At 47.9% G+C, this 23,116-nt stretch overlaps 1 protein-coding gene across 2 annotated transcripts in view; it reads right to left on the bottom strand.

Moving 5' to 3' along the window:
• Positions 1-300: 300 nt before the first annotated feature.
• ddr1 (discoidin domain receptor tyrosine kinase 1) overlaps positions 301-23,116 on the bottom strand; it is a 39,979-nt gene continuing 17,163 nt past the window's right edge. The window contains exons 4-19 of one of the 2 annotated variants that reach the window (XM_079755828.1): positions 23,075-23,116; positions 22,662-22,814; positions 22,270-22,417; positions 19,591-19,693; positions 17,375-17,561; positions 14,180-14,429; positions 13,568-13,729; positions 11,044-11,210; positions 10,528-10,735; positions 8,988-9,107; positions 8,232-8,536; positions 7,269-7,396; positions 6,826-7,023; positions 5,872-6,139; positions 5,066-5,215; positions 301-2,609 (exon numbers count right to left, since the gene is read on the bottom strand). The exon at positions 23,075-23,116 is cut by the window's right edge and continues 34 nt beyond it. In XM_079755828.1, the coding sequence (XP_079611954.1) occupies positions 2,469-2,609; positions 5,066-5,215; positions 5,872-6,139; positions 6,826-7,023; positions 7,269-7,396; positions 8,232-8,536; positions 8,988-9,107; positions 10,528-10,735; positions 11,044-11,210; positions 13,568-13,729; positions 14,180-14,429; positions 17,375-17,561; positions 19,591-19,693; positions 22,270-22,417; positions 22,662-22,814; positions 23,075-23,116 (2,730 nt within the window). In that variant the 3' untranslated portion in view covers positions 301-2,468. The remainder of the gene's footprint in view (positions 2,610-5,065; positions 5,216-5,871; positions 6,140-6,825; positions 7,024-7,268; positions 7,397-8,231; positions 8,537-8,987; positions 9,108-10,527; positions 10,736-11,043; positions 11,211-13,567; positions 13,730-14,179; positions 14,430-17,374; positions 17,562-19,590; positions 19,694-22,269; positions 22,418-22,661; positions 22,815-23,074) is intronic. The other variant, XM_079755829.1, reaches the window with a different exon arrangement.

Raw genomic sequence — 23,116 nt, 5'->3', positions numbered from 1 at the left:
ATGCTGTCGTGTCTCCCTCGCAGCAGTCTGTTGCTGTGGGCAGGCCTCGTAGCATTTTCAGATTTTTTTTTTTTCCGGGTGTATTCTATGTGGATCCTATTACCATCGTTTATCACGTCTGGATTGCTGTATGCAATGTTTAAGTATAGTAGTCTTATTACTGCAATACCTGCTATTTTGTAGCTAGTTGAATATAACCAACCAAATATATAGGCTTACAGTATGATGTCATCGCTGATCCTCGTTGTTTCTGTTACATTTGTGAGCATTCAATTGTGATTTGTAATACAAGGATTTAATTTATTGGAAAATATTTATTAAACATCTACAAAAATAGACAAAACAATTAATTAAATCGGCATTAAGGTTGCAAGCTTTCCTACGAAGACCCCAAAGTTAACAGAAACATTTTCATATATTAATGAAGGAAATAATTCTGTCCTAAAAATATGTACACACCCATTAAAATTCAGCTTTGGAGAGAAAGGACAAAATCACAAACGTCGAGGAGTTTCATACAGTAAATATAAAAACATTTATAGGCTCAGATGAGCTACAGTGTATCAGATACTGTATTCAAATGGCCCAACCATTCACACTAAGTAAGTAAACAGGATTCAGCTGATAATTTCAATCTTCACTCCCAAAGTTTAGTTAGTAGGCTATTGTACAGCCATAGATGATCTCACCACAGTCAGGTAATGTGTCACCATTTGTTTCATTCATAGCAGAGTATTATTCTATTCATACACCATTCAAAACTTTCTCTCTATTGTTTTAATGAGGCGAGTTAAGTTAAACTAAAATGTGTTTGTGATCAATGCCATATTATTTTACATGAGCCCAGTTTAGTTAAAATATGTCTTTGTGATTAAAGATACAATATGAATGAATTAGTCTCAACACAGACCATATCTTATCCTCCCAAAATAGTATAAATGGTGCAATCTCACTTTCCAAAATATGTTTTTTACATCCATTCGGGGTGGTTAAACCTCAGTAAAGATAGTTTGAAAACAACCAAAGGCTGAAATGGTTAAAATACATTTACAATGCATTACGTCCACCCATTGCAAAGATTCTAAAATGATGGCATGGGTGAGTTACCATTCATATTGACAGACAGACTGGACATATACAACCAATAATGATGAAACATACTCATCTTGGCCAGAGATACAGGATCTAAAGTGCAGCTGGTATTTTGGAATTTTACATTTATCCCCGTTTCTGGGTCACAGACAGATAACAGAGACGATAACACGCATTCGTCCGGGCAACCAAGTCTGAACATGTTCTGTCGTGTCCGGTAGGGGGCAGCATTGTCTTCCTCCATCGTGAAGCCCTTCTCCTGTTGTCTGATGTGACAATCTCATGTTTGCAAGTAGTATTCGTCGTTCTGCTCGTTTTAGTTTCTGTAGTCCATATGGCTCGAGGGAGACATATCCTTTCCATGTTTGTGTGCTTTGACGGAGACGGGGACGGGGCTGTGGTTAAGTGTTTCCCATAATCCTACAAGGGAACTGTGTCTGCTATACTGCTACATTGATGTTCCGAGTTTGACCGACTACCATTTTTAGGTGCAGTTAAAGCAGTGGGTAGAATGAGAGTTCTATAGCACTCTGTATAGAGTATAGGGCTATTGGCTAAAGGATACCAAATCAATGTGGCTTTAAAGGGCCGCCTTAGTCCTTGTGTGTGGAAACATGTCTTACACTGTATTAAGGAGGTCGCTCTAGGGCCTTCTCTGTCCGGAGAGTGGAAAGTGCTTCATACTGGACAGGGGATATAATACACTGATTTACTTAGGAAGTAGATAAATGTAGATATCAATACAAGAAACGTGTCAGGGCATTTGTTACGAGAGCATCATAAAGTGTCTGTCTGTCTGTCTGTCTGTCTTTGTGATCAGGTTCAATACCCAGGTCTACAGCGGCAGCCACCCTTCCCCAACCAAAACATGTTAAAAGCAGAGCTGTTCAGCGGGTATATCTACGACAAGGTTAATCTGGTATTCGACCAAACAAATAAGAGTCTAGGCTGGGAGCTACTTCCCCGCAGCCTCTGCCATAATACGGGATATGAAACCTACAGCAGCATTCAGCATTAGTCACACACAAGCCCAGCTAAAGCTCATCTCCCAGTTAGTTGCTCCCACCACCAACAACACGGTCACCACCACCACACACGTGTAGCGCGTACTAACAACGAAACACTAATAAACAAGAGGGGGGGGGGGTTATGGAGTGGAGGCCATTTCCCGGACATGAAAACCGATCCAGCGGTGTCAAAGCCCCGTCCGCCCCAGACACAGAGGAGAGTACAAACAGGATGTACTCCGCCTGAATCTCCTGCCACCACACACACACACATACTGCCACCCGCCAGCTGTAGCAAAGAAAAAGGCTTAACTAGGCCATGCCTCTCTTTTCCGTATTTATATGTCTTTTGCGCATTGCGTCGTCCAATCACACCATGTTCATGGCGTCCTCGGTGAGGAAGGAGTGGATGTGGGTGAACGAGGGGCGCAGCTTGCAGTCTCTGTTCCAGCAGCTCAACATGAGCTCGTAGAGACCCTGGGGACACACAGCCGGCTTGTTCAGATACACCTGGAGAGGGAGAGAGAGAGAGAGAGAGAGAGAGAGAGAGAGAGAGAGAGAGAGGGAGAGAGAGAGAGAGAGAGAGAGAAGGGGAGAGAGAGAGAGAGAGAGAGAGAGAGAGAGAGAGAGAGAGAGAGAGAGAGAGAGAGAGAGAGAAGGGGAGAGAGAGAGAGAGAGAAAGAGAGAGAGAGAGAGAGAGAGAGAGAGAGAGAGAGAGAGGGAGAGAGAGAGAGAAGGGGGAGAGAGAGAGAGAGAGAGAGAGAGAGAAGGGGAGAGAGAGAGAGAGAGGGAGAGAGAGAGAGAAGGGGAGAGAGAGAAAGAGAAGGAGCGAGAGAGGGAGAGGAAGAGAGGGAGAGCAAGAGAGGGAGAGAGAGAGAGAGATTTTAGAACAGGCAGGATGTAATAGCCAGTGATTTAACAAAACTAGATTCTTTTGATGACAGACAAAACAGCCAGAGAGGAAAAAATAGGACGAGTAGTCATGGTAACTTATTTCCTGCCAAGTACCAATTTGACAGGAGCTGAAAATGATGCTCTGCAACTGTGAGATGCACAAACACCTCACAAGTGCAGCAGAGATGACTATCGAATAGATGCTTCCACTTCCACTAAAGACCAAACTGCATGTCGTCATCATCTTTATATTTTCCCGCTAGCTGCAGTAGTGGCCTTGGAGCACGCCTGCTTGAACCTGTGGTCCAGCAGTCGCAGGAACTGTGTTCTCTTCATCATCTTTCTCCTGGCCTGCAGAACATCCATGTCCAGGAGCCTCTCTATCCAAGTCCAAATCTTTCGTGGCGTCCTCAGGTGAAATATAACCTGTTTCTGTAGTTGGCTATTGTCTGCTCTACATACATGACCTCCGTACTTAAGATGTTGTAGGTAGCAAAAGTCACGTATTGGGAGGGTGTCAGTTATATAGCGCAGCTGTTCGTTAGAGATCTTGAAACTCCAGGTCGCCTTTGACTTGTAATTTTGGCTCAATATTTTTTCTTCTGTCACTCCGACTAGGAGCATTCTTTTGTTCAAAACCCCCTCGTACCCCTCGCACACAGAACTTCACTGTAAAGCCAGAGTCGGGAAATCCTTTCAATGTTTCACTTCGGGCTACTCTTACTACAAAGTCCACATATATGTTAAAGATGGGAAGAGATCCAAGGCACCTTTGCGGCCCCCGACTAGAGTTTCAAAGAAACTAGTAGTTCCTTTAAGGCATGCCTTTGTACCAGTGTACATTGCACATACTAGTATAGCAAGTATATCAGGTGTGGACATCCGAGTCGAATGTCAAGGCAGCGGAATAAGACATCTCTCGATAAAGGCTATGAAAATTGGGGTTCTTGATTGCCTCGATGTTTCCAGTATCTGACGTAAGATAAATATTGCGCCTTTGTTGATCTGCTTGCCCGGAATCCAAACTGAGTAGATAGAAGAACTTGCTCATATGTTTCTCTGAACCTGTCAGTGACAATGCCTGATACAAATTTTGAGGTTGTTGCGATCATGCTTAGTCCTCTGTAGTTTTCAGCAAGTGACTACAGCACTCTCTTGTGCAGACAGGTTATGCATGCCCTTAGCCATTTGGTGGGGCGTTCCAGGCAGGACCATATCATGCCTACTAGTAGCACAATGTACTTTATCATCCCTTCTGATCGTGAGTATTTCAGCTGCTTGACATCTGACATTTTTCAATCTCTTTATGCTGAATTCAACTTCTGCACGACTTGGTGTAGAGGTGTCAATGGTAGGTAGATCATCTGGTGGTAGCAGATGTGGATAGTCCTCGGGATCTTCCAAATCTGGAAGTGTTTTTCCAAGTTCCGAATCAGTGGTCTGTTTGCGTGCGACAGTGATATGTGCGTGCTTTCGTCAAACTGAACTCCTCTTCGGAATCACGTCCCGTGCATACTCCTGTGCCTCTCTGGGTGGAACCACGTCCCACGGGTATTCCTGTTTGTCTCCCCCTCAAGGACCGGTGTCTTCACACGAGAACCCTGAGAGCCCCTTTAGAGTCATGAAGCCAGCTATTTAAGCCTTGCTTCTCCACCTGGTTTCAGTGCTAATGTCCTCACTGGCACCCTCTGGGGGAAATGGGCGGTATACCCCTGCAAACGACCTCTCCCCTGGGCCTCCAGGGGAGAGGTGAGTGTGTGTGTGTGTCTCAAGTGGCCCTACATGACATGCCTGTTGGGAGGGTCAGGCGGAGGAGACTAACACAGGGTTTGCGGGGGTGGATGCAGAGTGACTCTCCACTGTTCTCAGTCAACGGGAAGAAATGTGATTGCATTCAATAATACAATATACGTAATACGTACATTTTCAAGTTCAACACTATATTGAACTATATAAAGCATTGCGAGCTCCATAGAAGGCACCTATCCCCCGCCGAACGGTGGTGTGTGAACCAACGTTGCAGACGCCACCTCCATGTTGTTTGCGGCCTCAGGGTGTGTGTGCGTACGTACCTGTCTGCCGTGGTTCCTGAAGAACTCCCCAGCGTTGTCGATCACCTGCTCGTCCGTTAGGTTGGAGTACGGCTGTTCCTGGCACACGCTCAGCATCTCCCACAGCGTCACGCCGAACGCCCACACGTCGCTGGCCGTCGTGAACTTCCCCTGAGAGCACGTCATCATCATCATCATCACCATCATCATCATCATCATCGTGGTCATAATCATCATCGTCGTCGTTCTCATCATCATCCTCATCAACACCCTCATGTCTATTCAAGTGGACTCAAGTCCATTTGTATGTATTGTCACATCATAAGCTATGACATAGTCAGTTATTCTATTTTTCATATATCTGCGGTATATGAAAAAGATGCATCTGTGCTAACTTCCGGTATGCGGCTGCATAAGGTAGTTATGTGTTATGTGTTGAGTCCAATTACATTTCTCTATTGTAAGCCTGAACAGATAGCAATGTTTGACAGCTAGCTTTGGTTTTGACGGGTTCTGAATCAAAGCGATGCACAACCTGAGAGACCATAACAAACCCTACCACTCTTTGAAAAGACCCGCCCCTCTTGTCTCATGCAAAAGCCGCATAAAAGACGTTCACAAAGATGCCTTTAACAGCTAGTTCAACTCTATACTATGTTAAACCTTATTTTACATACATGTTTACATGTATATAAAACGTACTTATCCACATTCTCTCCATATGTCAACCCCAACCCTCACCAAGGCTCAAAATATGCGACACACACACACACACACACACACACACACACACACACACACACACACACACACACACACACACACACCATGAGTATGCACTCCCAGGCCATCCAGCGGATGGGCAGCACGGCGCGGCCCTGGATGCGGTAGTAGTCCCCGGCGTACAGGTTCCTGCTCATCCCAAAGTCTGCGATCTTGATGGGGCGCTCCCCGCCACGCTCGTCCCCGCTCTCGCCCTTCTCGCCGCCCACCAGACAGTTCCGGGTGGCCAGGTCCCGGTGGACGAAGTTCAGCGACGCCAGAAACTTCATCCCCGACGCGATCTGGCCCGCCATGGCGATGAGGGCCGGGTAGCTGAGAGAGAGAGAGAGAGAGAGAGAGAGAGAGAGAGAGAGAGAGAGAGAGAGAGAGAGAGAGAGAGAGAGAGAGAGAGAGAGAGAAAGAGAGAGAGAGAGAGGGAGAGAGAGAGAGGGGGAGAGAGAGAGATACAGACAGAGTGACGTAGAGATACAGACATACACCCAGATACCTTAACACACACACACACACACACTAGGGCTGCTCGATTATGGAAAAAATCATAATCACGATTATTTTGGTCAATATTGAAATCCTGATTATTCAAACCATTATTTTTGAAAACATGATGTATTTATTCAGCATGTCTCCCCGAAAAAACTAGAAATTTTGCCTTAAAAAAATACACAAAATGGCCAAAAAGAAAATCTAAAATAAAGTCTAAAATAATGTACAGATATGTATCCAGCTATTCTGCACTTTCTATAAAACAAAAAATTGTTTTTGATTTTATTTGTTTTGTGATCGTTTGACGCTATAATCGAAATCGCGATCAAAATTCGATTAATCGTCCAGCCCTAACACACACACACACACAAAAATACACACCCACACACACCCTAACACACTGACACACACACACACACACACACAAGCACTCATAGTCACGCTCACACACGAACATGTTGTTGCATGTGTGTGCCTGCTGATGAGATGACCATCGGGTAAGTTCAAGATGTTACCTGATGGTGGGGGCGTTGTGCGAGGGCCCGGACTTGTCGAGCAGGGCGCGCTGGGACAGGTACTGGTTGAGGTCCCCTGACTCCATGTACTCTGTGACCATGCAGAGTGGGTCGCTGCTCACACACACGCCCAGCAGACTGATGATGTTGGGATCCTTCAGCCGCGACAAGATCTTCACCTCCTTCAGGAAGTCGTTCCTGAGGGGGGGAAAGATGCACAGAGAGAACGAGAGCGAGAGAGAGAGCCTCAATTAATGTAAAGAAAGGCAGACTGAGACATATGACAGAGGAACTAATAAAAAAGATAAACAATTCAGAACAAAGGACAGCTCAATCATAAGAAAACAAAAACAAAGAAAAAACAAATCACTGGTTAACATAGAAAAATGTGTCTTTATAGCTGAATAGGAATAGAAATACAAATCTATCAATATGCTACAGACCTGGCGTTCTTGGATGCATCGGGGCGCAGTATCTTCACGGCAACCAGGAGAGGTCGCCCTTTCCTCACGTTAAAGGGGAACTCCAGGTTGGGCAGATCTTGAGGGCTCTCGATTTCACACAGGTGCACCTACAACGGGTAGCAGAATGAGAAAACCGACCATAAGACATTGGAGTACAAGTTCATGTACATAGTTGGATTTACATTGAAATTGATGAGTTAAGTAGTTGTCTTAATCGTCCAATTTTCTGTATAATTTTGTAGTTTTATTGTTTCCCTTTTTCTATACTGCTATGGTCCTGAATTTCTCATCTGGAATGAATAAAGTACGATCGTTTCTGAAATGCCTTGAGCAAGTTAATAACAGCTTATCTGTGCATAAAAACACATACACTGAAGCCAGCCACACACCGGCGCCGTTTTGAAAGAAGCAGATCAACAAACATAGTCAGTATAGGCTACCATAATGTGATACCAGTTGTTTTATGACGACATATATGGCCCTGATGCACATGATCCTCTGTTTGTGCTTACAATGATAGTCACATTAATTCATAGTTACTTTATGTACTGCCGGGCACTTTGTTTCAGGTTCAGTCACTTTACACACCTCATTTACTGTCATTGCTCATTCCTTTTGCATTGTGGAATTATTAATCTAGTGCATCAACAATCTCCATATGTGCAGGACCTTGTATCAAGCCGGGATGGACCAAACAGCTTTAAAAAAGCGCTTTGTCAGGGGCGGCGACGCTAGGGAATAGAACAGTGGCGTGAAGCCTAGTGGGGTGGCACGCCGCCGAGCACTGGCGCGCGTCTAGCCGCCGCCGGTGTGGGCTAGTAGTTCTGAAATAATGGGGGCGTTCTTTTTGACAAGCCGCTTCGGCGCCGGTCTGTGTTGGGCTTCATACTCACACACACACACACCCACACACACACATACTCTTCTCCGGCTCCTCCCTACCTCTCCAAACTGTCCCTCGCCGAGCTTCTCCTTGAAGACGAGGCACTGGCGGGGCAGCTCGGGCAGGGGCCCGCCGTCGGCCCCGGGGCCCGGCGAGGCCAGGGCGGGCACGGCGTACGTGTTGTTGCCGCTGACGCCCTGCAGGTTGACGATGTCCGCCTCGGCGTAGTGGGGCACGCTGGGGGGCTGCGGCGGAGACACGGGGGGGGACAGGGAGGGGTAGGGGGGGGAGCCCGGGTATGGGGGGGGCTCCTCTTGGGCGGGGGGGAAGCCCTTCTCCAGGTCGTCCCGGTCCATGGCACACGCTGTGGGAGGGGAAAGGGGGGGGGGAGGATGGGGGTCAGGGAGGCCGGACTTGAGGAGGATTTAAAAAAGGACGAAAAGAGGACGAGCAGTCCTTTTTATAGCTTGTTTAAGAAGATAGAAATCCTAACACCCTTTCTTCTCTTGATTAGAGACACGGTTGGAGCAACCTTCGGCACTACATGAACCAGGAAATGGGTTAGCGAGTGAGTCTGTGAATCAGTAGGTGCATTAGTAAGTGACAGAGTGAGTTAGAAGTTAAATTAATGAGTAAGTAAGTAAATACGAGTTTCAGGAGAGTCGAGGTGAAAGTCAAACGCATGCAGTTTGATGTGTAGTCGGGTCTTCAAGAGCAAAGCCGGCATTGTGTTGAGTGCCCCTGAGAGCAGTTAATAGAACCACCGCTGCCCTGGAGTATGTAGAGGGGGGCCCCCCAGGTCGGGGGTCTCTTACCCTGGGGCACATTGAGGCTCTTCTCCTGAGCCGGAGAGTGGCCCGGGATGGCCAGGGGCCGCGCGGCGTCTCTCTGATCTGACAGGAGCAGGTGATAGGCTGGGTTGTTTAACAGCAAGGCTGGGAGGACACACGGAACAAGGCACACGCATAGCACACAAACAAACACACACACACAAACACGTTGACACACCAAGGCAAAGGCACACACAGCGCACGGTGCAGCGGCAAGCAGCACACGCATGTCGGCGCACACCACACAATACACAACACAAGTACGACACAAGGCAAGGACACAGCGCTACAACGACTGGCATCACACAGTTAGCGAATCGACGACACTCAGATCACAGCAAGCAACAGAAACACAAACACAGGCTACGACCAAACAACAACGACGACGACTCAGGATGAAATAATAGGTTACGGACGCTTGTTACTTCAGAACACACACACACACACACACACACACACACACACACACACACACACACACACACACACACACACACACACACACACACACACACACACACACACACACACACACACACACACACACACACACACACACACACGTTAAGACAGCATGCCAACCTCCTGTAACGCCGAGCAACAGCAGCAATGCCCCCCGCCCTCTACTGAGCCTCCATGCTTTTCTATTCCCTCCGTCTCCTTTCTGAGGGGGAGAACAAAGGGCCCATTGTGCCCCTCTGCGCTGTGCATCTTCCCAGAGGCTGTCGCTCCATGGCAGCCTGTCTGGGTCCATTTGGTATTTGTTTGCTGCTCTATCAAAACAGGGTGTTGCAGGCGGCCGTGCCAGGAGTCCCCTTTTTCCGCTCAAACCTGACTTTAGTTTTTCCCCTTTCTTTGGTGTCTAGGAATGTGTTTGCCGTTTGATTTGATAAAACCCCTGCCGGGTTTCTCAGATGGCACAGACGAAAACGTTCCAGGACAAACTGCCACACGATGGCTGTTTCAAAAGGAGAATCTCTTCGCAAATTTCTTCCTGATTGACATGGCTTTGCTCCTTTTTGAAAGTATGTACATTTATTATATTATTATAATGCAGGACTGGTGAGTTCCTGTCAAACAAATACACGTCTTCAAAGCTAGAAATAATTACCATAGACCAACACTTCCTTATAATTATGTACCCTCAAACTACCGTCTGCATGTGGATGTGAGTGTGTGCGGGTGCGCCCCAGCGTGCATGTACACGTGTCCATCCAATATATGAGTGAGTGTGTGTCTGTCTATGCCTAAGGGTATGTGCGTCTATCCTCATGGGTGTACCTGTGTCTATAGTCATGTGTGTGTGTGTGTGTGTGTCTATGCTCATGTGTTTACGTGTGTTTCTATCCTCATGAGTGTAACTGTGTGTGTCTATGCTCATGTGTGTGTACGTGTGTACGCGTGTGTTTATACTCATGTGTGTACGTACTTGTCTATACTCATGTGTGTGTGTGTGTGTGTGTGTGTGTGTGTGTGTGTGTGTGTGTGTGTGTGTGTGTGTGTGTGCGTGCGTGTGTGTGCTCACCGGTGCTGTCTCGGTCCCGGTGGTTCCTGGGTCGCAGCAGGGCGGTGGGCTCCTGGTACTCGCCTTCGCCCTCCCGCTCCCGCTCCTCGGGGAAGGTGTGTATGCGCTGGTAGCGGCTGGAGTAGCTGTGTGTGTTGTTGATGACCACGTGGTCGGAGGGCACCGACAGATGAACGCGCAGGTCATCACTGGACAGGCTGCCATGGGCCTGGACACACGGGGGAGCGGACAGGGATGCTTAATGCGGACCAAACATGTTTCCCCCACCGCGGGGTAAGATATAATGTCTTCAGTCCAGTCCTGGATAGTTATACCGCAGGACCGCACAATTAGAAGCAGATTCAGGATCCTTCCCAGCAGGTCTGGATTTGGTTACTGTTGCTTGGCTTGTTGAACAACAAAGTCATGCTCTGGATGCCAAACCATTGCACTGATAGTGGGCTATAATACGCTAACGGACATTTGTCAGAAAGAGTGCAAGCCTGCACCAGACTAGCGCACCTGTATCGTTCCTACCTTGCCCAATATCTTTTTCCAGTACTGCCTCCAGAGAATGACAGCTATGACGGCCAAAAGCAGCAGGATGATGCCCACCAGGCAGCCAATGAGAATGGCGGTGTTACTTCTGTCGTCCTTGGCCACGGGAAGTCCCGCCCTGGGAGTGATGTCAGCAAAGTTGGAGCCTGAATGAAACAAAAGCAGATTATAGAGAATGGTCAAAATGGGCAATGCTGTTAATGCACTCATATGCTATGAGGCTTATCGAAGTGATTTTGTGTATCAGTACGTTCACATGCACATCAAACCACAGTCAGGCAGAGTAATAATAATATTAATAATAATACATTTTATTTCAAGGCGACTTTCATGACACCCAAGGTCGCCTTACAATTCATCGAACAATCTAGAGATAAAAACAGCAAGAGCTGGCATAGCCAAGAGCGTGATAAAAACAAGACATAAGGTGAGGAGAGAGACAGGTAGGAGGGCAATAAGAGGTTTAGCAAGATGGGGATACGAGGGCAAACGCACAGCTGGTAACGTTCATCTTCCAGTGGAGGGATTAACATGCTCTTTATGGCAGTTACATGGTCATTAAGGTGACTGGGTTACAGCAGTGAGGTCAGTTATAGAAGTGACATCCTTTACATCCTTGATGCATACTGATACTTGATGCATAGTGACTCACACTCTGACGCACACAGCATCAGAGCGTGACAACAACATTACTTCTATTGAAATAAGGAGATTACATGAAGTCCCCAACTCCTATATGCATGCAGCACGATGTATTTGAGTGTACAGCAGAGTAGAGTGTGTGATTTTGAAGCCAGTGTGTCGTCTGGCATTGTGTCCAACTCATTGGTAAGTCACTGATTGTGCTGATTTGGTGTCACATGAGCTTTTATCCAACCATACATAATAGCAGACACGCTCTGAGTAGAGAGCCTCTAAAAGCCTGCAGTACAATAGGAACACTGTTCTGCCTCGACAGAATCTCAAACCATTCCTCTTAACACAGCCACCGCACTTACCTCTCCCCACAGGATTACACAGAAAGTCAGGGTGCATTATCAAATCATACAATGGTTGAGACCAGATGGTGCCCATTATTAATCTTGTCGTCGGCAGGTTAGGAACAAGTAACTTTCCAAGCAAGACATACGTGCATGCATGTAAACATACATAGCCCTCCATGAGCACACACACACACACACAATAAAATGATTAAGTGAATTCTGTGCTTTGGTGTTCAACATGCAGTTGTTCAACATATGTTGCTATGCTTGTTCTGTTTCTCTTGGTCAACCAGCATAGGGGTAAGAATTCCAAGGTAGGCCTGACAACCAAAGCCGATAAGCAAAACAAAGCCAAATGTGTGCACACACACACGATTTGGACAGATTCCAAGCCTTTGGGCCCAGCCATTGCGTGGTGGTTTTGTAAGAGTTTGATCTTAAAAAACACACAGGAGACCCCAGCAAACCAAAGTTATTACAGCACATAAATATCCTGTCCTATAGGGGTGTAAAGGTATTTCCCCGTGACTGTATATCTCCAGGACCCCCCCCAACACAGGGGTTGGGCGCGGGGCCAAGAGCCTGTCTGGATTGTCTTTTCTCTCCATATATACTGCATGTCAGCCGCAGAGCTAAGGGACTGGTTAACCTGCTGGGGGGAGGAGGAACACAGCTCTCCCCCCACCCACCTCCCCTTCTGTTCCTCTCACCTGCCAGGGAGCCGTTAGCTGTTCCGTTCATCCCGAAGCCAGAGGTCGGGGGGGGGTCTGGAGGAACGGAAGGATGAAGAGGGGGGAGAAAGAGAGAAAGTGAGGAAGAGAGAAAGAAACAAAGAAAGAAACAAAGAAACAAAGAAAAAGAGAGAGCGATAGCAAAAGTGAGAGATGGCAAAAGTGAGGGAGAGATGGCAAGAAGGGGCCAGGGAGTAAAGTAAATAAATCAATGAATGCAGAAATGGTGATGAGGACGGAGGGGGATCTCTGGATATTTTCCTTTCCCTCAATGCGTAGGCATCCTCGTTCTAACGTGTTCTGTCTAGGTCCTGTATTGTAGTCTTTGTTGCCGTGGTTGGCCAAGCTGGCCTTGCATGTTCTCCCTTTTTGCATATATTGTAACCATGTAGCAGACTTGAGTACTTTACTAAAGTTCCTAATTCTGACTAACTTGGGTTTGAGACCCTGAGACATTCCGGGCAGGAAGCCAATGGAGTCTGTGGGGCATCGTACCAAGACCCCCCCCCCCCACCTCCCGCCATCCCCGACGCCTCGAGACACATGGGAGAGGGGAGGGAGGGGCGATCGAGAGAAAGAGGGTGAGAGACAAGCAAAGGTGCAGATAGCAAGAGAGGTGAGGGAGGAGGAAGAGGGAAAGGGAGGGAATAGTAACCGGGAAAAAAGGAGGGATGAAGAGGAACAGATGGGGAGAAGATGGACAGGTGAAGGTAATGGAAGAAAGGAGGAGGAGGGTTGAAGAAAAGGAGGAGGAGAGGGAGGAAGAGGAAGAGTCAACAGTTGACTCACCAGATGGTTCCGTGGTGGCGTTGGACGCGTTGTAGCCGGACGTGGGAGCGTGGGAGCTGAGGAGTACGGGTGGAGGGGGCGTGGTGAAGGGAGATGGGGGAGGAGGAGGAGCGAGGCGGGGGGGGAAGGAAGCCGTCTCCGTGGCGTCGGCACCGTACGGCTCTGGGGAGACAGAGGAGGGGAGAGTCAAGATCATTTAATGTAGAGTCATAGCCTCATTAAAATGTACTTTTCTCCATTAAGTCATTCAGCGGACCCTTATATCCCAAGCGACTTCGGCAGCAGTGAATTGAGGAGCAGGTAAAGGTCAGGATTCGTGCTCAAGGATGCCCACAGGTAGAGAGTGGACATTCTGGAATCAAACCCAGAACACTTCGGCGAAATTAAATTCCCCCCATGGTTCATACTGAGCAGGACAAGAAATACAGTATCTCCACCACAAATAGACCCACACTGAGAGAGTCCTTGTGCTGTTCCTGCATTGGCCGTTGTATTTGCGCAAAGAACCGCTCTACAGATAAGATAACATGATATAGCGAACATGTTTATCAAGGGCAGATAGCTTCCTACGGTCGTAGGTGAGGCCGGGGTTCGCTCTCATCCTCCACCCACCGGAGAAGAAGGAGATCTCGCTGATGAGGAGCCAGCGGTCGGCGAAGAAGAAGGTGCAGCGCAGGATCTGGGCGGTCTGCGCGCCCAGCGGCAGGGAGATGGGCCGCGACGAGGGGTCCTTCAGGTCCTCCAGGGGCACCGCCAGCATCAGCGCCGGGGATCTCCACTCCGTCAGCAGCGTGGGCTTGAAGAGGCACTCCACCCGGTTGAAGACGCGCACGCCCTGGGTGTGACGGTTGTTGCTGTGCACCTGGGGGAGGAGGAAGGGGAGAGGTAGGGTTGAGTGGGTGGGGAGGAAGAGGAGGAGGAGGAATTGGGTGGGGGAGAAGGAGGAGGAGGAGAGAAGAGGAGGACAGGATGAAATGCTTATTCAATTTACTCTTCACCTGGCTCAAAACCAACTTTCTTATCTCTTTCAAATTCAAATGGCTGTCCTGTGCTTTCTGCTGTGACACCTGCATTTACGCATCTGGGATTAATAAAGTACATCTTATCTTATCTTATCTCACGAAAAAGAGACAGACAGTCCCCTTGTACCCATCCAAAGCAGCCTGTATGGAGGTGTTTAACCCATCCAAAGCAGCCTGTATGGAGGTGTTTAACCCGTCCAAAGCAGCCTGTATGGAGGTGTTGAACCCATCCAAAGCAGCCTGTATGGAGGTGTTTAACCCATCCAAAGCAGCCTGTATGGAGGTGTATGATTCAGGGACTCCTCCCTTACCAAGAGCTACTGGAGGGATTTAATTTACATGGAATTAACAATGTTTCTATCCTGTTTAATGTTAAGTGCTCGTGGCCTCAACACACTTCCAGAGTGGACGTCCAGACTGTAAGAAGGATGAGAGAGCAAGGGAATGAAAGAGCAGTAGAGGGAGAAAAGGGAGAGCACGGGACGATGGGAGAATAACAAGGGATGGGAGTGACAGGGAACAGGGAAAAGGTCAACAACTGCTCTCTTGTCCCCAGCGCCAGAGTGGAGACAACGAGAGATGAGGCTTTAAATGCTAATTTAATGCATCGGTGAAGGCGGGGCGGGGGACAGATGTGTGGCAAGGGCGTGAGGATGGATCCGGTGAATCGGGTGAATTGAATGAGAATTAGGATGAGGAGAGGGAGCAAGGGGGCCGGGCTGAGATGGAAGATGTTTAACGGGCAAAGGTAGAGGTCAAAACAATAGATCTGTAGGATGGGATGGGAGGAGGATAAGGAGGAGGTGATGGGAGGGTCTTCTCCCTCCATAGGAGAAAGGCTGGTGCAAAGAACGGCCATGACAGACAGATGAGACATTAAACTGACACTTTTAGCAAAGAAAAAGCCTCGCTAACCCAATCCACATGTGGGGAACATCCACCAACACACACAATCATATATGCACGCACACACACACATCCCCACACACATACTCCCTTGGGAACCCACAGAAATATTTAACATGGGAAGAAACACACACACACACACACACACACACACACACACACACACACACACACAAAACAAGTCACATGTGTTACATATGGACAGAACCAGTTGGGCAACACACACACACACGTGTGACTGTTGCAAGACATAGGGAACAGCTGTGCCAGCGGCTAGGTTAACATGTAACTGATGCCATCTACTGTGTGGCTGGCTTAAGCTGGGGAGGCGGGGCTAACAGAGTAACGCACTACTCCTTCAGGGTGAGCAGGGATTCAGTGCAACGAAACGCAGCTCGGCACACAGATTAATCCCCATTCCTATACTGTTAATGTGGCCCTTGTTTCAAACTCAAGTATGCGCAGTACTTACATATTATCTCTCTTCAAAGTCATTATACGACTACTCTGCCAAGATGTCTTCTCTAAATTCATTGTAGCTACTCTAATATAGATTGCCTGCTTTGATTGTGTTCATCTTAGTTTGTAGGGCTCTCTGGATAAAAGTATCTGTGAAACGACTGAGTGTAATCACCATTGTAGCTGCAACCTTGTAAAGTGTTTGCCCGGGGGAAGGGACCAGACCCTGCGTTGTCAAGGCGACAGGTATAACGTACAGTCTGTGACCGACATGGGTCAAAGGGCATGTTACCCCAGTGGGAGAATGATTAGGGGCAGGTCATGGACGGCAGGCCAGCCCGGGACAAGAGACAGATTCGGGGCTCAGGTTCCCTCTCTCTATTGACTTGACCCGTGTGTACGTCACATCCGCTCCTACGGGCCAGCATGGAGGGACGTGTCGCTTGGGATTAACGTTAAAAAACTAAAGTAAAGTACTTAAAAGGTATTAGAAACAGACTGTAGAACCGACCGACAGAACGACACCCAGGCACCCTTCTTTGGGCGGACGTTTGACTGGGTCCCAGTGAAACAATCTAGGGATAATATATGGCTGTTGGTTCATTGTGTGTGACTGGAAAATAACACGTTGATTTATCGTTATTTAGATTTCTTTGACTGTGATTGCAGGGGTGTGGGGGGGACACTGAATTGTTTTACGACCGTTTGCTATTTCCCAACACTCGAGATGGGGCAAGAGTATTCCTCTAACGTTTAGTCACACACGATGGCTGCGTAGATGTGTAGCGCCCATCCCACCCTAACCAACATTCCCATCCTCTGTTTCCCATGACACTACACACATCCCTTAAACCGAGTTGCCTCACATTAATATCGCTTCTTCACAGTATACCTCCCCCCCCCCACCCCCCAAAACCACACAGACACACAAACAGCCCATGATGCAAGACAGATGCAGACGGAGACACCCAGCACAGTCACACTGTGCCCGTGCTTACCAACAGCCAGATTACTACTAATTAAATGGACGAAAGTGTTTAAAGTAAGGAGAGTAAAGGACTCCTGTGGTCAGCAGCCCGACATGGGAATGGATGGTGATTAGATGGAGGATAATCGGAGCCACTGTTGGGTGGAGAGGAAAGAGAAAAGCCCAACCAAACCTGCAGGAGTTCAGTCTGGAGGGTCGATGGAGCTCAACGGCTCGCCTGCTGAAAGCCGGGGAAATCTAGCTTAAGCGAGCAACGAATGGGAAGAATGGACTTCAACTGACCACCTTGTGCACAACACGCACACCAACTCACACGCACAGAAACACACACACACACACGCGCAGAAACACACACACACACACACACGGCACACCCTTAAGGGCTCCATCATCCCATCACGCCCTCGTCCCTAGCGATCAGCCCCCTCCTACCTGCATGGAGTGGAAGACGCGCGGCTTCTCAAAGTGGAACTCGATGTTGACGCCGCCCTGCCCCAGCATGTCGCGGCTCCAGCCCAGGTAGTCGTAGCCCGGCCACACCCTCAGCTCCTTGGTCTCGCAGAAGTCATCCTCCCCCAGCACCCCGTCACACAGCTGGCCCAGGCCTCCGAACTGCACCCTGCACGGGTGAAGGAATACGCAGAGGTCAGGGTGGATATTTTGCATAAAATAACTATAATTTCCCAAACAAGCGCTGAATAATATATTCATACACAAATATACTAGACTTATGACAGGTTGCTTTCATAAAAAATTATAAACTGGCAACCCCATTTATCTTGTGAACTATTTAAGGTATTTCAGAATCATAATAACTTCATTGTCATACAAAAAAGATAAACTGAAGTGTGGTTTGTTTGCCCATTATTACTCCCATTATGTTGCAGTTAAAGTGGGCTGGGAGCAGCAGTTCTGCATAATGGTGAGGATTAGTATTATGACTGCTTCATAGTGCTGCTCCCGTTTATTTTCTTCATGGAATTAGAATTGACTCTTTTGTTTAAGTAATTTAGGGATTTCATCAGGTACATGGCTTAACCCACTAATGCGCTAACCACACGGTGATGCGCCTCGTAGCGACCCAGGTTCAATCCAGACCTATAGCCCTATCATTCCCTCCCTCTTTCAACCAACTGTCAATAAAGCAATAAAAAGCCAAATAATAAATAAAAACATCATTAAGAAGCAGGAGGAGGGAAGGCACTTGCTAAAGGATGCCTTGACAGGTTGCCTTTAGGCGCCGGTGATCGACCTCAGAACATTTAAAGTGGGAGGCGAACCATCCAATCACTAGGACTTATCCTGCCATGGATATGTCATGGCGCAGAATTCAATTTGCTTTGATAGATTCTTCTGGGTCGATGTTGGACATTCAGTCTGTTTGGCTTTTCATTGGTTTCCCGGTTTATGCTTCGGAAGGCGTGCTTGGAATCGTAATGGTCTTTTCTTCGCACTTTTCATTCTCTCTGTGATGGAGGAGATCCCTGGGGCCTTCCCCAGCGGTGCTTCCCTGTATGAGTGGGCCAGCGGTTCCTGCCCTTGATGTGGACGCTGTGGTCCAACGGACACGGCGGGCTGCGCCCTGGCGTCGCACGGCAGCAAGCTTCATGGCAGAGCTGGCTCTTCCGGGCGCATCTGCGGTGCTGGCATTATGTCCAACACGGAGCTTTACGGAAATCTCCCCACACACGTCAACATACATCATGACTCTATCATGTGGTGTGTGGCTCTCCACTATGTGTACCGGACCAACGGGTGCAGAACGCACAAGCAAACAACAACCTTTCAAAATTTAACCGCAGAAAACCATGATAAATATTATCTTAAAAGGTTCCTTTGATGTTCTCATCAAAATATCGGTAAATAGCATCGGTATTTTTTTATAAGAGCAAGATAATTTCTCACGAAGACAACCCTCATTTTTAAGTGCAAAGAACATTCAAATACCAGTGCAAATAATATTACACTGCCTCTTTCTTCTCCTCTTTCTCCCTCATTCACAATTGCACAACTAGGGAATCGTACACTTTAACCGAATGGATCCCGTAAAGCTTGCAAGCTTTCCTCCACGTCTCTCTCTTACACACACACATCTGCTGCAAACACATCTGGGTTACATCAAATATGTTAGCTCAACCACTAGCCAAACATTTAAGGACCATTAACCCGACCCATGTGCGTGCAGACCTCACCCATCCACAATACACAAACCCCCTTCCACTGGCATCACCCTTACCTTGGACGGCAAAGCCGAGAAAACACAGCACGAAATACCTCCACAATAAAGTCCCGGCAACGTCATTCCCTTTAGCTTACGATGGGCCTGTGATTGGCTCCTCACACGCTGTGCTCCCGGGGTTAGGGCTCAGCTGGTCCCGAGCCAACAGAACATCACACCGACTGACAAAGACGGATTTCCCAACCATCTTATGACACTCACAGTTCAGCCTCCCGCCTTGTAAATCTAAATCAAGCCCAGTGACAGGTCTTTCATAACAAAATCTAGGTACTTTCACACTGTCAGCAAAACAGCCTCGCATCCCCGTTGATGTGAAAATAAGTGGTTCTAAGAGAAGGGGTGGGGTATCCATGTCGAGGTCTAGGAGGGGTGTCTACTCCCCGTCCCCCCAAGAGGCTGGACATCTTACCCCTGCTCCAGGCCTCCATCATAGGTAGAGTCGTTCAGGTACACGGGCATCCCGGACAGCTGCATCACATGACCTACTGGAGCCGTGTACGCCTTCAGTCCGTCTGAGAGAGATGGAGAGTGACAGAGAGAGAGAGAGCCATTAGAAAAAAACACATTCAAATAAATTAGGAAGACTCAAACACAAAAATCTGTCCAAGCTGTTCGGTACGGAGCCAGAACGGTCACCGCTATTGTGACCAAAGCAAAGCCCTTGAACCAATACAGAACGACCTTAATGAACCCTGGCTGCAGTGAAGGGCTCCCAGACACACACAAATAAACACAGACACACACACACAAGCTGGAAAACGCTGGTGAAAAGCCGTCAAATCACATCGAGACATCAGGAACACACATTTCCTTAGATTACAGAGACCAACAAGAACATTCAGAAATACAAGCGAACCCATCCACCTTCTCTTTTGGGGGAATCACAGACAGTTTGAGGGTGTGGAATCACAGTGGGAAGGCAGAACACGCCACCCAAATGCCTTAGTAAATGCAAACCAATACATTTAATAATTTCTTTAAATGCTTACGCCAACACCAACAGCTGCAGTTAAACTTTTTAACTGCAGTACAGACTTCATTATTGCACAACAGAGAAAACGATGAAGAGAGAGACAGATTGATGAAGAGAGTGAGACGGAGATGGTAATAGCTCCCAATATTTCTCCCACTCCACTGAGGTAGATAAAAAACAACACAAAAAGAGAGGGAATAAAAGAGTAGGCTGGCAGGAGACCACAGCTTGTTTTATATGGGTAACGCAAACAGATCCATGGATCAGCACCAAGCAACCTGCTACAGTGAAGCAAAGCTTCTCTGCTCCAGTTTGCAACCTAATCAGCCTCCTCACACACACACACACAGACACACACACACACACACACACACACACACACACACACACACACACACACACACGCACACAGACACACACACAGGTGGTCAGCACAGCATGTCCTGCCATAACAAACACTGCTTCATGTTGAGTCTTAGTGTGTCTTAGTTTCTATATCTCGACCTCCTGGATGGAAACTCTATGTGTGTCTACGTGAGTGTGCGTCAACGTGTGTGTGTCTGTGTGTCTATGTGTATGTGTGTCTGTGTGTGTGTGTCTACATACGTTTGTGTGTTTCATGCACAAAAGGTGAAGGCAAGTATTTGTTTATGTGCTCCAGTGTGTGCGTGCATGTGTGACTTATGTTACTCGCAGAACTGGGTCGACTTAATACGACTCGTCACAGGGAAGCGGGAAGGCGAGAGCGATTGTTACTGAATCCTTTTATAATAAACATTAAAAGCAGCAGTGAGACCCCGTCTGCTCCGACAGAGGGGAGGGCTGGCGGTGGGCAGGATGATAAATGGATGTGTGGAGTGAGTGCATATTCCACAGTTTGTTCTGAAGCGGCGTCATGCTGCTCAGAGTCCACCTCCGAGCTTCATCTTCCGTACAGACGACCAGGGCCTCCACCCAGGACCCCGGGAGACAGAGAGGGAGGGAGGGGAGAGGGAGGCAGGATGGGGGAGATGAGGGATGCTTAACCTCAGCGGTGGTGTTGATCTACACACATCCTGTGTCTCGGGGAGATTCGCCGAGAGAAAGAGGAGGTGAGTGAATCGTAAATACTGAGAGAGCTAGAGGAGTCAGCGGGAGAGAGGGGGGAGCGATAGGGGCAGGGGAGCCACTATTCATCATTGTGTGGCTGTCTTTCCTTATCTGGGTGAAGTGCGTGAGGCTGTAAATTCAAGTTAATGGTTCAGATCCTGTGGGGGGGGGGGTGCGGGCACACAGACATAATCATTACTTTCAAAGTAATCCCTTCCTTCTTCCATATGCTTACAAACACACACACACAAAGAATCTCCCTCTCACACTTGCGCACACATGCACACACAGAAACAGCCAGACTCTTAAGAGACTACCTTACTCAGTAAGGTAATCAGTGCCCGGTGATCAGATGCATGGTGTTAGTGTGATATGTATTTTCTGTACTTGCGTTCTTGTGAAACGTCATCAGTCCAAGCTAAAGTACTGTTCCAATTCAAAGTTTGCGTCAAGTACAGTCGAACAACCCGGAAGTATTCTTGATGTGTTCTTAAACTGTCCATACCATCGAGGATGCATCGGAGGTGACTTCTGTGGACCTGGGACTGTTAAATATCCCAGAATGCATTTTGCATTCCTATGTTTTAAAATATTAGTTTGTTATAATAATAGGATATATAGTAACATTTTAAAAATATATCAAAAATGTAGGACTATTCACTCAAAATATTTACATACTATTTTAAAATGAAAGAGGCTGGGGGTTTTATTGTTCAGTAGTATATTCCTACATGAGGCCGTAGCACAGTTAACAGATGAGCTGAGGTGGTGACATCATTGAGTCTGCTGCTGTTCCAATTGTAGGTGCATCCTCCCGTACTCGGAAGTTTGTACTTGGAAGTTCGAACTTCCTAATCCGCAAGTCAGTTTGCATACTTGGTATTGAGAAACGGCCCTACATTATTTTTCACACATACACAGACAAGGAAACTAACTCTTTTCACACACACACACACACACACACACACACACACACACACACACACACACACACACACACACACACACACACACACACACACGTACCATTCCACAGGCAGCCGTAGAGCTCCACGCGGAGGCAGACGCTCATGACCCGGTCGGCCAGGGGGTAGAAGCGCACCATGCGGGCCACGATGGGGGGGCCGAGGTCCTTCAGGACCACATCGTACGTGTTCTCATTACCTGACACCACCTGGAGAGAGATGGGTTGGATTACAGGACACATTCTTATTTCACAGAGTAACAATACCCCTGACCTCAAAGCAAGGCTACAGAGCCGCCCCTGCTGAAAAAAACACGCAGGTGAGCCATTCCGCCCAACCTCAGCCAATCAGAAGCAGCCGTAGGAATAGCATGGGTTGGGTTACTAAGCCGAGGGACAAAGCTCGATTTTGTTCTCCCAAACAGTGAAGCAGAACAAGGCGAGTGTGTCCTACCTCCTGGCTGGAGCGGTCCCGCCATGTGATCCACTTGACGCCGTCTCTGGAGTAGCGCAGCCGGTAGCTCCGCGCAAACTCCTGCCCGTGGCCGTCGGCATGGCGACCCTGCGTGCCCACCAGCGCCAGGAAGTGGAGCTGGTGCAGATCCACCTGGAGGCCACATAAACTGAGTTTCAATATACAGGAAGGCACATATATGATGGGTATGTCAGTGAGTGAGAGTGAGTTGAATGGGAGGTGGTTGAGTCCTGCTTTTAGTGGGTGGGTGAGTGAGTGCATGCGTCAGTCAGTTGGTGGGTGAGTTAGTCAGGTGAATAAGATGGTGACTGAGTTTATGAGAAAGTACATGAATGTATGAATGTATGAATGCATGAATGAGTGAGTGAGTGCTGCTTCTCAGTGGGTCTGACCTGCAGGTACTCTGTGGCACTCGGGAAGACGGCTCCTGCTGG

Source organism: Pollachius pollachius (genome assembly GCF_949987615.1).
Source record: "Pollachius pollachius genome assembly, chromosome: 1".
Classification (NCBI taxonomy): domain Eukaryota; kingdom Metazoa; phylum Chordata; class Actinopteri; order Gadiformes; family Gadidae; genus Pollachius; species Pollachius pollachius.
Note: the sequence above shows the minus strand (reverse complement) of the source record. Positions and strands in the feature narration are given on the sequence as shown.